This window comes from Ipomoea nil, unplaced genomic scaffold (genome assembly GCF_001879475.1).
Source record: "Ipomoea nil cultivar Tokyo-kokei standard unplaced genomic scaffold, Asagao_1.1 scaffold2036, whole genome shotgun sequence".
NCBI lineage: Eukaryota > Viridiplantae > Streptophyta > Magnoliopsida > Solanales > Convolvulaceae > Ipomoea > Ipomoea nil.
In genome coordinates this window covers 4,669,282-4,682,213 of record NW_017618464.1, presented here as the reverse complement: position 1 = coordinate 4,682,213, position 12,932 = coordinate 4,669,282, and the positions used below count along the sequence as shown (strand labels likewise).

The window sequence follows — 12,932 nt, the reverse complement described above, 5'->3', positions numbered from 1 at the left end:
AAATTTTTTCATTATATATATATATATATATATATATATATATATATAATCGCATTTTTAGTCACTCAATTGTTTCCATATCTGCAATGTGGTGCCTCATTGTCAATTTTATGAAATTGAGTCCTTCAATTCTTTAAATTGTAGTTAATGTTACCCTCCGGTCAGATTTGTCTCTAACTCGAGTTAAGACCATGGACAAAAGTATAATTTTGCAAGACCCATATTAACCCCCAATATCCCCCTATTCAATTTAACCCCAATTTCATTTTACGTACGCATTTCATACATTTCACCCCCAATTTCTGAACCTAAATCTATCATTATTGTACCCATATCCATTCATCCTACTGCTACGAAGAGGACAACGTAGCGCGATAGAACATTGTGACACACTTGACGCATCGAAAAGATATCGAAATTATGACAACGTTGTAATAAATCTTGCAAATCAAGAAAATGAAAAAATTTTAAAAATAGTCACTGTTGCAACATTCATTAATCTTGTATATAAAATACTTATCATACATCCTTTAAATATATTAAAACAAATATAAATTTACAATTAATTTCATTTTATAGACTTAACATGTTTGGATTAAAAGCAAAATCAAAATCAACCTCGATAACAAAAACACTTAGTATTCATATTACATGTATAGTCATTGTTATTACTATCAAGTAAACAAGTGATGAAAATGAAACAAGATGTACTACCCATGAACCTTCTGTAAATATTAATATTTTGTTCAATACTTTCACATGAGAATCAACGGCACACATCTCACAACACATGAAACATGAAGTGAGAAAAAGTACAACTGCCAAATATCAACAGGCACTTGCAAGATAAAAAGTTCATAAAACAACTAAAATCTCAGTCATATACACAGCAAGGTAAATCTAAAACTTCCTACACCATAATCTCATTGCATGACGATGTTCTCTATACTATCACTAATAACTCAATTGCACATGACACACTTCTAATAAAAAAGAAGTACGGATGAAGACAATGACAATGACTATCATTTAGAGAAATTCAAACTAAAAGTAATATTTATTTAGACTATCATTTTTAGACTAGCGTTATTACAAATTAAAGTTGCAAACATTTATTTTAGTGACAATTATAATCAATCTATCATATATTATATTGAATTTATATACTTTGAATTATCAATTTAAATAAACAAATTCATCATTTAATTACCTAATTACTTACTTTAAAATACTTATTTTAAAATGGACATTATCTTATAATAATATTACACCACCAATTTAAATAAACAAATTCAATATTCAATTACCTAGTTTGAAATATTTATTTTAAAATGTGCATTATCTTATAATAATCTAGAAGGTAGCATTGGGCCCGTAATCTTGAAAGAAATCCATTTCGCACCCTGAAGTACTTATTTTAAAATGGGCACTATATTATCTTATAATAATGTTACACCGCAAGGTAACATTAGGCCCGTAATTTTAAAAGAAATCCATTTCGCACCGCAAGGTAGCATTAGGCCCATAATTTGGAAAAAAATCCATTTCGCCCACCGTGGGGCTCGAACCCACGACCACAAGGTTAAGAGCCTTGCGCTCTACCAACTGAGCTAGACGGACTTTTTGGTTATGGTTTTGTAAAAATGATTTTATTATGATTTACAGATGATAAAGAGCTAAATTTTTTTAAAAAATACACTGCGCCCACCGTGGGGCTCGAACCGACGACTACAAGGTTAAGAGCCTTGCGCTCTACCAACTGAGCTAAACGGGCTTTTTGGTTATGGTTTTGTAAAAATGATTTTATTATGATTTACAGATGATAAAGAGCTAAATTTTTAAAAAGAATACACTGCGCCCACCGTGGGGCTCGAACCCACGACCACAAGGTTAAGAGCCTTGCGCTCTACCAACTGAGCTAGACGGGCTTTTTGGTTATGGTTTTGTAAAAATGATTTTATTATGATTTACAGATGATAAAGAGCTAAATTTTTTAAAAAAATACACTGCGCCCACCGTGGGGCTCGAACCGACGACCACAAGGTTAAGAGCCTTGCGCTCTACCAACTGAGCTAAACGGGCTTTTTGGTTATGGTTTTGTAAAAATGATTTTATTATGATTTACAGATGATAAAGAGCTAAATTTTTAAAAAGAATACACTGCCCCACCGTGGGGCTCGAACCCACGATCACAAGGTTAAGAGCCTTGCGCTCTACCAACTGAGCTAGACGGGCCTTTTTTTTTTTTTCTGTAAATTTAGATTATTGATATGATTATGATTTACGAATGGCCCTGTGATATTCTGCGATTTACTTCCAATCTGCCCTGCAATGGTAAAGTTTTGGATATAAAATTTTGTCTTGTGATTGATGATTGGATAAATTTTTAATTTTATAATTGATTTTGTCATTCTACTGAACTCACTAAAGTATGCATTTTTAATTTAATTAGTGTGTATGTGTGTGTAATTGAAGAAGTATACATAAGGTTTATTTTATATTGTTTTAACATTACGAGTGAATAATATTATTTAGATAAAATGATAATTTTATTAAAGTTGATATATAACAAGTAACTATAATTAATTTATTATTTTAAAAATATATTACGAATATTAATGTGATGGAGTTATAGGACAATCTAAGTATAACTCAATAATATGACTCAGGATTATTATATCATGCACTAGGGGCGCAGAATGCACTATGTGTCCTGGCCTAAAATGACGACATTTTTATATATTGTTGAGGAGTTAACGTGACGGATACTATTTCGTCCCTTCAATCCTGTTACAATTTTTTGTTTTTAACACTTGTGTTTATATATTTTATGTTAAGAGTTGATGAGTATTATGTATTATGTTAAATTACGTGTATTATGTTATGAGTTTACGTGTGGCAAAACGTCCGACATCCCTTGCCACGTCAATAAAGCAGCAAAGCATTGTCATTTGCTGTTGGTCTGTTCCTCCAACTTTAACTTTACACCTTCCCCAGAATCCCAAATCTCAAACCCTAACCCTGAAACGATCAGATCCTTGACATTTTGGAGAAGAAGAAAACGCATGCATTCCCTGCACTCAATCGCTCCCACAATGCCTCGCGTTCTCCTCTTGCTTCTTCCTCTTCTTCTGCCTCTATTTCCACATCCCATATCCTCAAACCCGTTTCCCATCACTCCACATTTCGACCCGAACCTCAACATCGTCGGCGATGCCAAACTTGCAACTTCCGGCTCCTTTGTACACCTCACCGACCCATCAAAGTCTCCCCGGAGCTCCGGTCTTCTCTTCCAACGTGTGCCCTTCAAATTCCTCGGCCCGAAGCCGAGGTCCTTCTCCACGGACTTCACCTTCTCGATCCCGCCCCGGAGTAGCGACGGCATTGCTCTGGTTATTGTTCCCAAGGACTTCCCTTCGCGGCTTTCCGCGGAAAGCTTCGGGCTTTCCCGGGAAAACCGGTTCTTTGGGGTTGAGTTTGACGCAATGGTGAACGAGAATGTGGGGGATGAGAATGATAATCATATGGGGATTGATGTGGGCAGTCTTGTTTCCTTGAAAACATGCAATGTTTCGTCGATTAAGTTGATATTGAGCAGTGGGGTTAAGCTGCATTCTTGGGTTGATTATGATTCGAGCTCGAAAAGACTGGAGGTTAGGCTATGCAAGTTCGGTGGCGCTAGGCCTTTTGACCCACTATTAGCTTATCAGGTTGATCTGGGTGAGATGTGGAAGGGGGAAGAAGTGTTGATGGGGTTGAGTTCATCTAGTGGAAACTCAGTCGAAGCTACAAGCGTGTATTCGTGGAGCGTTAGAGCAAGAAGTGTTCCAACATGGCTGCATTCTCAGCCTGTGGATCCCTTCAAGGTTTCTAGGGAGCATAAAATGGTGAAAAGTAACAGATCATGTCTAGTGACTCTCCTCTCCGGGTTGATCTTTGCCATGGGATTTGGTGCACTAGTGTCATTTGCAGCTCTGTTCTTCCGGGCTATATTCACTAGCGAAAAAGAGGCTGAGATTCAACCAAAGTGCCTCGTATATCCCGGGGAATTCAGGTACGAAAAGGTTAATGTGGTTGTAGATGATAACACTGTGAATGCCAAGAACTAGTGAATTTAAGTCGGCCTATTTTGTGTTCCTTGTGGCTTTTGTATTGTATCAGGATCTTAGTATGATGGACCATGTAGTTTCAATTGCTTTTAATGGTGGACGAAAGCCACTGTATCTAACTATTTGTATGTTGTATGTATCTACGTTTCCCGGGCATCCTTTATTGACTATGTTGTTTCAAAACTTTCCATTGCAAGAATCACCATGACTTGTTATAAACATCTGCCAGCCTCTAGAAAACTAAAATAGGAGTAGGCAATCCTATAGTTATAAACATCTGCAAGCTGCTAACAAACTAAAGTAGGTTTAGGTGATATAGTACTATGATGTTTAGTAGGCAGTTCTACCTATGACATTTGTAGGACAATTACCTAAGTGACGGGAACTAGAGGGAAGAAACTGTGAAGTGTTTTAGTTTCCCTTTCTCTTGCTCTGAATAAGTCAAATGAGGACTAGTTACTTGCTGCTGCTAGTGCAAATGAGAATTAATGTTTGTGTTTTTGGCTAATATTTTGTCGGTTAAAGAAAGTTAGTTAGGGTGTTGAGTGTTGACAAGGCTGGACCTTAAGTATTTGATAGATTTGAAGAATTAGGTGGTTTGATTTGAGTGACTATTGAGCATATAACCATTAATGTGTAATCCAACTATTAGCTTAGACTTTTAGTTGAGATGGAGCACATGCTTCAATTGTGGCATATAGCAATGCAGAAATTGCTAAGTTGGTCTGATAGTTGGCTTGGTAACTACAAGGTTTCAAGTTCTAACTCTCTGCGGGGCCTCTCTATTGACTTTCTTGGTTCGAGCTCGATCAGCTATGGACAATCCAGGCTTGTTTACCGCCTTGTGGTCCTTTGTTGGTTAGGGTCACAAGGTGAGCTTCACACAGAGCGCACTTGTAAGTAGTGGTTGTGGACTTTCCTCATTTCTTCCGGTGCCATATCTTTGAGTTTGTGGCATTTCAAATAGAAAATTGAGAGCCCAAGTTTTGTTATGAAGTTTAAAGAATTGCAGAAAGAATCCTATTCTGTTTCAGTATTAATTGACACACAGAATGACAACAAAAGCAATCCTTGTATTACTTCATTGTTAATTTTGTAAATTAAGGTTAGGTTGAACTCATTCTTGGACCAATCTATAAACTGTATTTTTCTGACTTTGGTTTGTTCTTTTGTAAAAGATTACGAGAAGTTGGGCAAGAAATACCGAACCGTACGTTGTAATTGACTTTTAATTTGATTCAATTTAATGCCGACTATAATTACAAGAACCGTTAAATGCAGAAGTAAAAAAAGAAAAGAAGTAATTTTGCAATCTTCATCTTCACCAAATTCAAAAACCCTAATTTCCTTCAACCAAGGACAGCAAAGCTTCACTCCAACAAAACCCAAGCTCTCACTATATTGGATCAAAGTTAAATTGACATCTTCATGGGCCTAAAGTGATGATATAATTCAGGAAAACTTAGATTATTGAAAAAAAAAAAAGTGTCACTATATTCATAGGCAAATTATTCTGTGCCAGGTGGACTTGAGTTCAAAGATACACAAATTACATATTAAATATTCATAATTTACCTTTTAAAAATTCTGTGATGACCTTGTATTGCATTCTCAAATTTTCAAAACTTAGAAACACAATTTATATCTTAGAAATTTACAATTTTAATACTAAAAATACAAAATTTAAGACCAAGGTGGACCCTGGTGCGTGGTATAAGAACTGATATTCAACTACTAAAACTGAAATGAACTCTTTTGTTTTGTTTCCAAATGGAGGCCCATATTCTCTCTCAGTACAGTTATACAGCCCACACTTCCTTATTCATATTGGGCCTTAAAGCCCATATGACACACTCCCCTGTCTTCTCTACATTACCACTCATCTAGGGTTTTAGCTTCCCCTTTGCACTCGACTCCGTTAGGCTCCGGCGGTCAGCAGCAGCGCAACCACCATCCGCCAGCGAAAATGGTTAAGGAACGTCAAGGAGAGCGTGTCAGGTATCTAGTCTCCTCCTTTCTCTCTCTGTAATCTGTATGTATATGTATCCATGCATGCATGCATTTACTCCTTCAATTATTATTATTTCATATTTTTATATCAATGCTTGCAGGCTGTATACCAGAGGAACAATTCTAGGTTACAAGAGGTATACTGAGAAATTCGCATGCGTATTTTTTTTTTCTTCGAAATTTTTGGCTTTCAGTTATTGAGTATTTACGGATTGAATAATTGGAGGATAGGTCGAAGTCGAACCAGTATCCAAACACGTCGCTTATTCAGATCGAGGGAGTGAACACTAAGGAGGAAGTTGATTGGTACCAGGGAAAGCGTATGGCGTACGTGTACAAGGCCAAAACGAAGAAGAGCGGCTCTCACTACCGCTGCATCTGGGGAAAGGTCTGCAGGCCTCACGGCAATAGCGGCGTTGTTAGAGCTAAGTTCAAGTCCAATCTTCCGCCTAAATCCATGGTACTCTTGCATAGCTCTACTTCTTTACATATGGCAATGCTTTTGTATTCATGATTATTTCATCATTAATTAATTTATGCACTCTGGTTCTTTTTGCGTTTTGCAGGGAGATAAGGTTAGGGTGTTCATGTATCCAAGCAACATATAAGGTATTTCACACTTTTGTACTGTGTAATTTCTTTGCTGTTGTGATATACTTATTTGTGTTTTGTCTATATTGATTGATGCTGAAGTGTATAAATCTAAATTTTGAACACCTGATGACTGGTATAGTTTTTGTTATGCTAAATAAGATTATTAGCCAAGCGGTAGTGAATAATGTGTGCTTGTTAACTATAATGCGTTATTCATGATTATATGCATATTGACTGTTTTCTACTCTTCATTATGTAGTAAGCATTTTGTGCAAAATACTTTTAAAGATCTAAATAGTCGCAATATTGTAGATTTTACTCTTGATTATGTAGTGAGCATTTTGTGCAAAATACTTTTAAAGATCTACATAGTTGCAATATTTTAGATTTTAGTGTTAAGTTCTCAATATTGAGGTGATATAGTTTGGTCACATCTCTGTTCTCGTAACTTTGTCTGAACTATGCATTGCGTAACTTTCAATCTCTATAAAACAAATTCAATTTTTAGTGCCATAAATCTGTCTCAAAGCTTTTCAATTGATCTTATTGTGCACTGCAATTAATATTACAAGCATTCCATTACTCCTTGGTAGTTATAACTCTCATTTCTGGAATTGGGAAACTCTCGTTTTCTTTGGGGTTATGTACCTGGTTTTGTTTTGAATAATCACCAGCTTTTGTAGTGCACTGATTGCATGCTACCCTACTCAATTGCTGATGAGATTTCCCCTGTTAATCCGGGGATTGTTACTGAATTTTCCTTTTGTGCTGATCTTTTCTCAATCTGTGTATTTCTGCAGCAGGGAAGGTGAAGATGCCAGATTCAAGGTCATCAGTGAGTTATAGGACTGCATCCTAACAAAATAGATAGAGTTTACTGCCCTGTGTTCTGCGGAATTCTTTTTAGCCTCTTTGTCCTTGTTTTGAGTAATAGAAATGATTGTAGTTTGGAGTTTTCTCGTGATTATATGCTACATGCTCATTTTGGAGTTTTCTCGTGTATGCGTATACTACTGTTAATGTTTAACTATGGCTTTGGCAGATCCTACTAGCCATATGGAATTTGCACATTTTTATACCAAATTGAAGAGTGTATTTTGAGTGAAACTACCACTTTAATTTGAATTTTTTATTGGTGTAATTTGTTTAGCAAGTTTAATCATTATAAACTTTGGTCAGCACATGCAGTTAGACTTTAATGACTTGTGAAGTTACTTGCTTATGGTTATAAAGTTGTATGGATTGCTTGAGTCTGTTCTTGCCACGGTAATAAGATAAAGCTAAGCTTGTTCCCTACTTTGTGTATGTATGTACACGAAATAATCACCAAGAAATGCAAGATGTGTGGCTCTTGACATGAAGAGCATGTGATGGCTCTAACACTGATATGTTAATCACTTCGTGTGTTTGGTTCAGATTATGTAATTTACGTGTTTGATTCAGGTTATGTAATTTATTAATATTGTGAGATTCTTTGCATGTGCGTGTTTCATTAAGGTTATGTAACGCACTAAAATTGTGAGATATTTTGCATATGCGTGTTTCGTTTAGATTATGTAATTAAGATTGTGAGATCTTTTGTACATGTGTGTTTTGTTCAGGTTATGTAACTCACTAAGATTTGTAGATTTGTGAATATAATTTTGGGAGTGCATAGTGAGGTAAGTGATACAAGGATAAGAATTGATTATATATCAAATAAGTGAAAATTAAGTTTGGATTTTTCAAAAAAAAAGAAAAAAGAAAATTAGTATAATTCAAAAAGTGAAAGATATTCCTGAAATTCAGATATTCCTTTTTTCACAGTTTTTCCACTTTTCTTCCACTTTTGTCAATGTTTGACTCGTATATCACATTTTGGATATATGGTGTCACATGCCACTCTGCCAGCACTTGCAGTTTGACATCCACCCAGAATTAAAAAATAATAAATAAAAAGGAAAATTCGGATTAAATATATAATAAATAATAAATATTATTTTTATTATTAATTAATTTTAAAAATGCTGTACAACCCGAAAATACAAGTCAAAATCCCCCTTTGCTTCACGTTAAAATAGCGATAAAATATTAATGATAAAAAATAAAAATAGGGGGTGGTGGGGTATAATTATTTATTTATGGAACTCCTATTATAGTATTATTATTAATGCATTAATTCTACTGTGATTCGGGTCTTCATTTCCGCGTCTGCTATTTCTCCGTCGGTCGTCCTCGACCCCCTCTTCCTCCTCCCGTCGCCTTCAACCTCCGCCAACCACCGTTTCTCCTCCTCATTTGCTGTTATATATACGTACACTACATATTTATATCGTGGGAGATATAGCAGAGGTATCTATAAGTTTTTTTTTTTTTTTTTTTTTTTTTTCTGAATTATGTTTTGATTTGTATTTGTTTTGCTGTTGAAATTTGATTCAGATCCGTTAAGATTGACGCCTTGTTCCTCTCTCTAGATTTTCTCTGCTGCTTCACGCCTTCGTCCAACCCTAGCTGCAGATCCATTGTGAATTGTCCGTCGTTTGTTGTTGTTGTTGTTGTTGTTGTTGTTGTTGTAGTTGTTGTTGTTTTATTTAGTAGTTTCTTTGGGGGGGATTTTGAGGAATTGGGGGTTCCGGATAGATCGACCAATGTCGGCAATGAAGGCGACGGGCCGGTTTTTCACGATCGGGCTGGTGGCGTCGTGGTACTCCTCCAACATTGGGGTTTTGCTGCTGAACAAGTACTTGCTGAGCAATTACGGATTTAAATACCCGATCTTTCTCACGATGTGCCACATGACGGCTTGCTCCCTGCTCAGCTACATCGCCATTGCCTGGATGAAGATGGTGCCTATGCAGACTATAAGATCTAGGGTTCAGTTCATGAAGATCTCCGCGTTGAGCCTCGTGTTTTGCGCCTCCGTCGTCAGCGGCAACATCTCGCTCCGCTACTTGCCCGTTTCCTTCAACCAGGCCATTGGCGCCACCACGCCCTTCTTCACTGCCGTCTTTGCGTATTTGATGACTTTCAAAAGAGAGGCTTGGTTGACTTACGTCACTCTTGTCCCTGTTGTCACAGGCGTAGTCATTGCCAGTGGGGTACGTACCTTTGCTTTGCTTTGTTTGTAGCTGAATTTTATTCATCTCGTCATAGAATTGCTTTTGTTTGGATTGATTTTTAGCATTTTCCATTGATGCTTTTACACTTGTCTAACAAATTGGCCTGTTCGTTTATTCAAATGTTGTTACTCATAACATTGAGTGGAAGATTGGTTGTTGCTTAACTCTATTTGACACTAATTAGAAAACAATGAAGGGCTTAACGGAAAGAGAGAGCACCCATCTTCTGGTAGTAGATTTTTAACTACCAGTATTTTGACTATTTTCCAAGCTATAAGAATAGAAGTAGTTGAACTGCTCTGATTAGATCAATGATCCTAGTACAATATTCTGTTTTCTAGGAATTTCTTTTCATCTACCATTTGATGTATTTGGTCATCTAGACTTACCGGAAGTTAGGCATTGATAATTCCTCTGCACAGCTTGTTGAGCTGGTGAATTGGATCTTTTTTATATTTACTATATTTAGTTTTGAGACGTTTTCTGTTCCAGCTAATCCCTTTCGTTTTTATCCTTCTGTGTTTCTAGGGTGAACCGAGTTTCCATCTATTTGGATTCATCATGTGTATTGGTGCCACAGCAGCTAGGGCACTTAAATCAGTGCTTCAAGGGATTTTGCTGTCGTCGGAAGGGTAATACTTATTAACCAATAGTTATGCACTTGTGTGTTTTATCTAAAAATTGCAAAAAAAGTTTGGGCATGGAAGCTGAAGCTCTTTTTTTTTTTTTTTTTAATAAACTGAAGGGAGAAGCTGAACTCCATGAATCTTCTACTCTACATGGCTCCTATTGCTGTTGTACTTCTATTGCCTGCTACACTAATTATGGAAGAAAATGTTGTTGGTATCACCCTAGCACTTGCAAGGGAGGATGTTAGAATCATCTGGTTGCTGCTATTCAATTCTGCTCTTGCATATTTTGTAAACTTGACCAATTTTTTGGTTACAAAACACACCAGTGCTCTCACACTTCAGGTATGTTTCTTGATTTTCAGAACCAAGATATCTCTATAATCCAATGATTTTGTAAAATTCTCCAGTACTAATTAATTTTGCAAACATTTAAATCCAAAACCATTTAGAATTCAATGCCCATATGAAAGAAACAAAAGCTGGTTTCTTCATTATCTTTTCTTATGTTTACAACTCTTGTAATGTTTATCTTGGCTGGGGTCTAGTGCCGAGCCATGATCCTCCTATTTTGTAGTACTGCTTCTTGAAAATATACTTGTGAATGATGATTCCTTTGGCTATGGACTGCATTTGATTGTAATTGACAATCTTTGGCTTCCTGGGTCTCAAAAAAATGATATAATGTAGTTCTTTGAATATTATGTGTTATTTCTTTGATGTTCTACTCCTTTTTTTTTATTGGTTTCTTTTCAACGAAAAGATGTATTGTACCCTTTCTCCATGCCTTTCTGCTTGTAACTGATTGTTATTGGTTTCTACAGGTTTTGGGGAATGCTAAAGGAGCCGTAGCTGTGGTTGTCTCAATATTAATTTTCAGAAATCCAGTATCAGTTACAGGGATGCTCGGCTATACCCTCACAGTGTTCGGTGTTATTCTCTATAGTGAAGCTAAGAAACGCAGTAGGAAGGATTGATGTTGGAAAGTACAAATTCTATTAATTTTGCCTTGTGATGAGAGGTGCAAGTTTGAAACGCTAGATGGATCGCATCCTTGCAGTTGTACCTTGGATTTTGGCCTCAAATTTAACTTCTGCACTAGAAAATGCGCGGAAATAGGCGTCCATCTTCTATCTCAGCCAACAACCACGCCAGCCAACACATAGTAGTAATAAGTAACTCGAGATTTCTCTCCGTTCTTCCCACACGGGCAGTTTTGGGAGAAATATCTTTTAAATTCTTTGAGAAAGAGATTGTAGAATTGAGAATTGCAGTATACACAGCATATTACAATTTTTCATATTGATTTGTTCAGCCTACATAGCATGTTCGTATAAATTCAAAAATTCCTGTTTCATAAGCCTCTTTTCCAGTCATATATATCTGTGCTATTCCAACAAAATGCTGCTGAGACTGTCGGTTACTATTTTTACTTCAAGTTATTACTGTTACTATTTCTACAGATTCTTCTTGCTGTGAAATGATTCCTCTTTTTTCTCGGATTCTTATCTCTTTATGCAGAAATGGCAGGTTGATCCATTTGAGTTGCTCTTTATTATCCACATATCAGAATCTTTAAGATTCTCTATGACCGTTAGAGTTTGTGAAATATTCAACGGTAAATTCGTGCAGAATTTTTTATCCATTGAAAGAATTGTTAGGTAGTAATCCATTTGATATATGTTGAGACGGTTCCTAACTGTATTGGCAGGTGAAATATCATATTCTCGTTGAATCATCAACCAAGAGCCAAAGAGACTTTTATAAGCTTTACTTTGCTAACTTACAATTTACCAAGGTAAGAATATATTTAAAATTTTGTGATTCAATGTTCTGATCAACTTTTGTCCGCACGAACTTAACTTACTGGTTCATTAAGCAGTATTTGAGAGAAGAAAGATCAACTTTTTACAATACATAAAATGGGATAGAAGTAATGATAGAGAAACATAGTTCTCGTACCTTAAAAGTTACAATTTCAATTCTCGTCAATATTTTCTTGGTCAAGCTTGTTGGATGAGGTCTCAGACTATTATACAAGAACGGGGTTTACGAAAAATTAATGTAAACAGGTAGGTGGGCAGTAAACAACAAGGTGTTAAGGCTAGGTTTTCTTGATTGGATCATCATCTACTAATTCCAACTACGAGTCAGTCAAATTCATCATCCTTGATTGATTCCCAATCGCTTTCAGGAACGCTCCAAACACGGTAGTAGATTATATAAAGAGGAAGAGCCGTTATAGTGGATTATCTTTGCTACACAAACTCTATTTTACTTTGTATTTTAATATATTTATAACAGAACTTAAAATAAATAAAATTGTAATAGCGTGCAAAGCATTAGATTTGAATTTAGCGTTTAGCCCTCTTTAAGAAAAGGATTATGATGTGTAAATTGGTTTAGGACAAATGTGGATCATGTCCAGTTAAGTCTGCAAGATCCTTTTGGCGGGGTGGACCTCATTGAGAGTTGGAAATTTTATATATTTA

General features: G+C 36.1%; 2 protein-coding genes and 4 non-coding genes across 6 annotated transcripts; 2 read left to right on the top strand and 4 right to left on the bottom strand.

Annotated features, from left to right (window-relative positions):
- Positions 1-1,547: 1,547 nt before the first annotated feature.
- Positions 1,548-1,620, bottom strand: TRNAK-CUU. Its single transcript has one exon. It is a non-coding gene; the product is annotated as a tRNA-Lys (tRNA).
- Positions 1,621-1,855: 235 nt separating this feature from the next.
- TRNAK-CUU lies at positions 1,856-1,928 on the bottom strand. Its single transcript has one exon. It is a non-coding gene; the product is annotated as a tRNA-Lys (tRNA).
- Positions 1,929-2,009: 81 nt separating this feature from the next.
- TRNAK-CUU lies at positions 2,010-2,082 on the bottom strand. The gene has a single exon. It is a non-coding gene; the product is annotated as a tRNA-Lys (tRNA).
- Positions 2,083-2,161: 79 nt separating this feature from the next.
- Positions 2,162-2,235, bottom strand: TRNAK-CUU. The gene has a single exon. It is a non-coding gene; the product is annotated as a tRNA-Lys (tRNA).
- A 1,250-nt stretch (positions 2,236-3,485) lies between these two features.
- LOC109147834 (L-type lectin-domain containing receptor kinase S.4-like) lies at positions 3,486-4,109 on the top strand. Its single transcript, XM_019295490.1, has one exon. It carries the CDS (start codon positions 3,486-3,488, stop codon positions 4,107-4,109), a length of 624 nt encoding a protein of 207 aa, XP_019151035.1.
- Positions 4,110-4,779: 670 nt separating this feature from the next.
- LOC109147832 (probable sugar phosphate/phosphate translocator At3g11320) lies at positions 4,780-11,842 on the top strand. The gene is made up of 11 exons (XM_019295489.1): positions 4,780-4,981; positions 5,288-5,319; positions 5,959-6,107; positions 6,221-6,256; positions 6,351-6,579; positions 6,686-6,725; positions 7,514-7,548; positions 9,269-9,790; positions 10,340-10,443; positions 10,557-10,785; positions 11,265-11,842. Exons 1-11 carry the CDS (start codon positions 4,780-4,782, stop codon positions 11,415-11,417), a joined length of 1,731 nt encoding a protein of 576 aa, XP_019151034.1. The 3' UTR covers positions 11,418-11,842.
- The last annotated feature ends 1,090 nt before the right edge of the window (positions 11,843-12,932 follow it).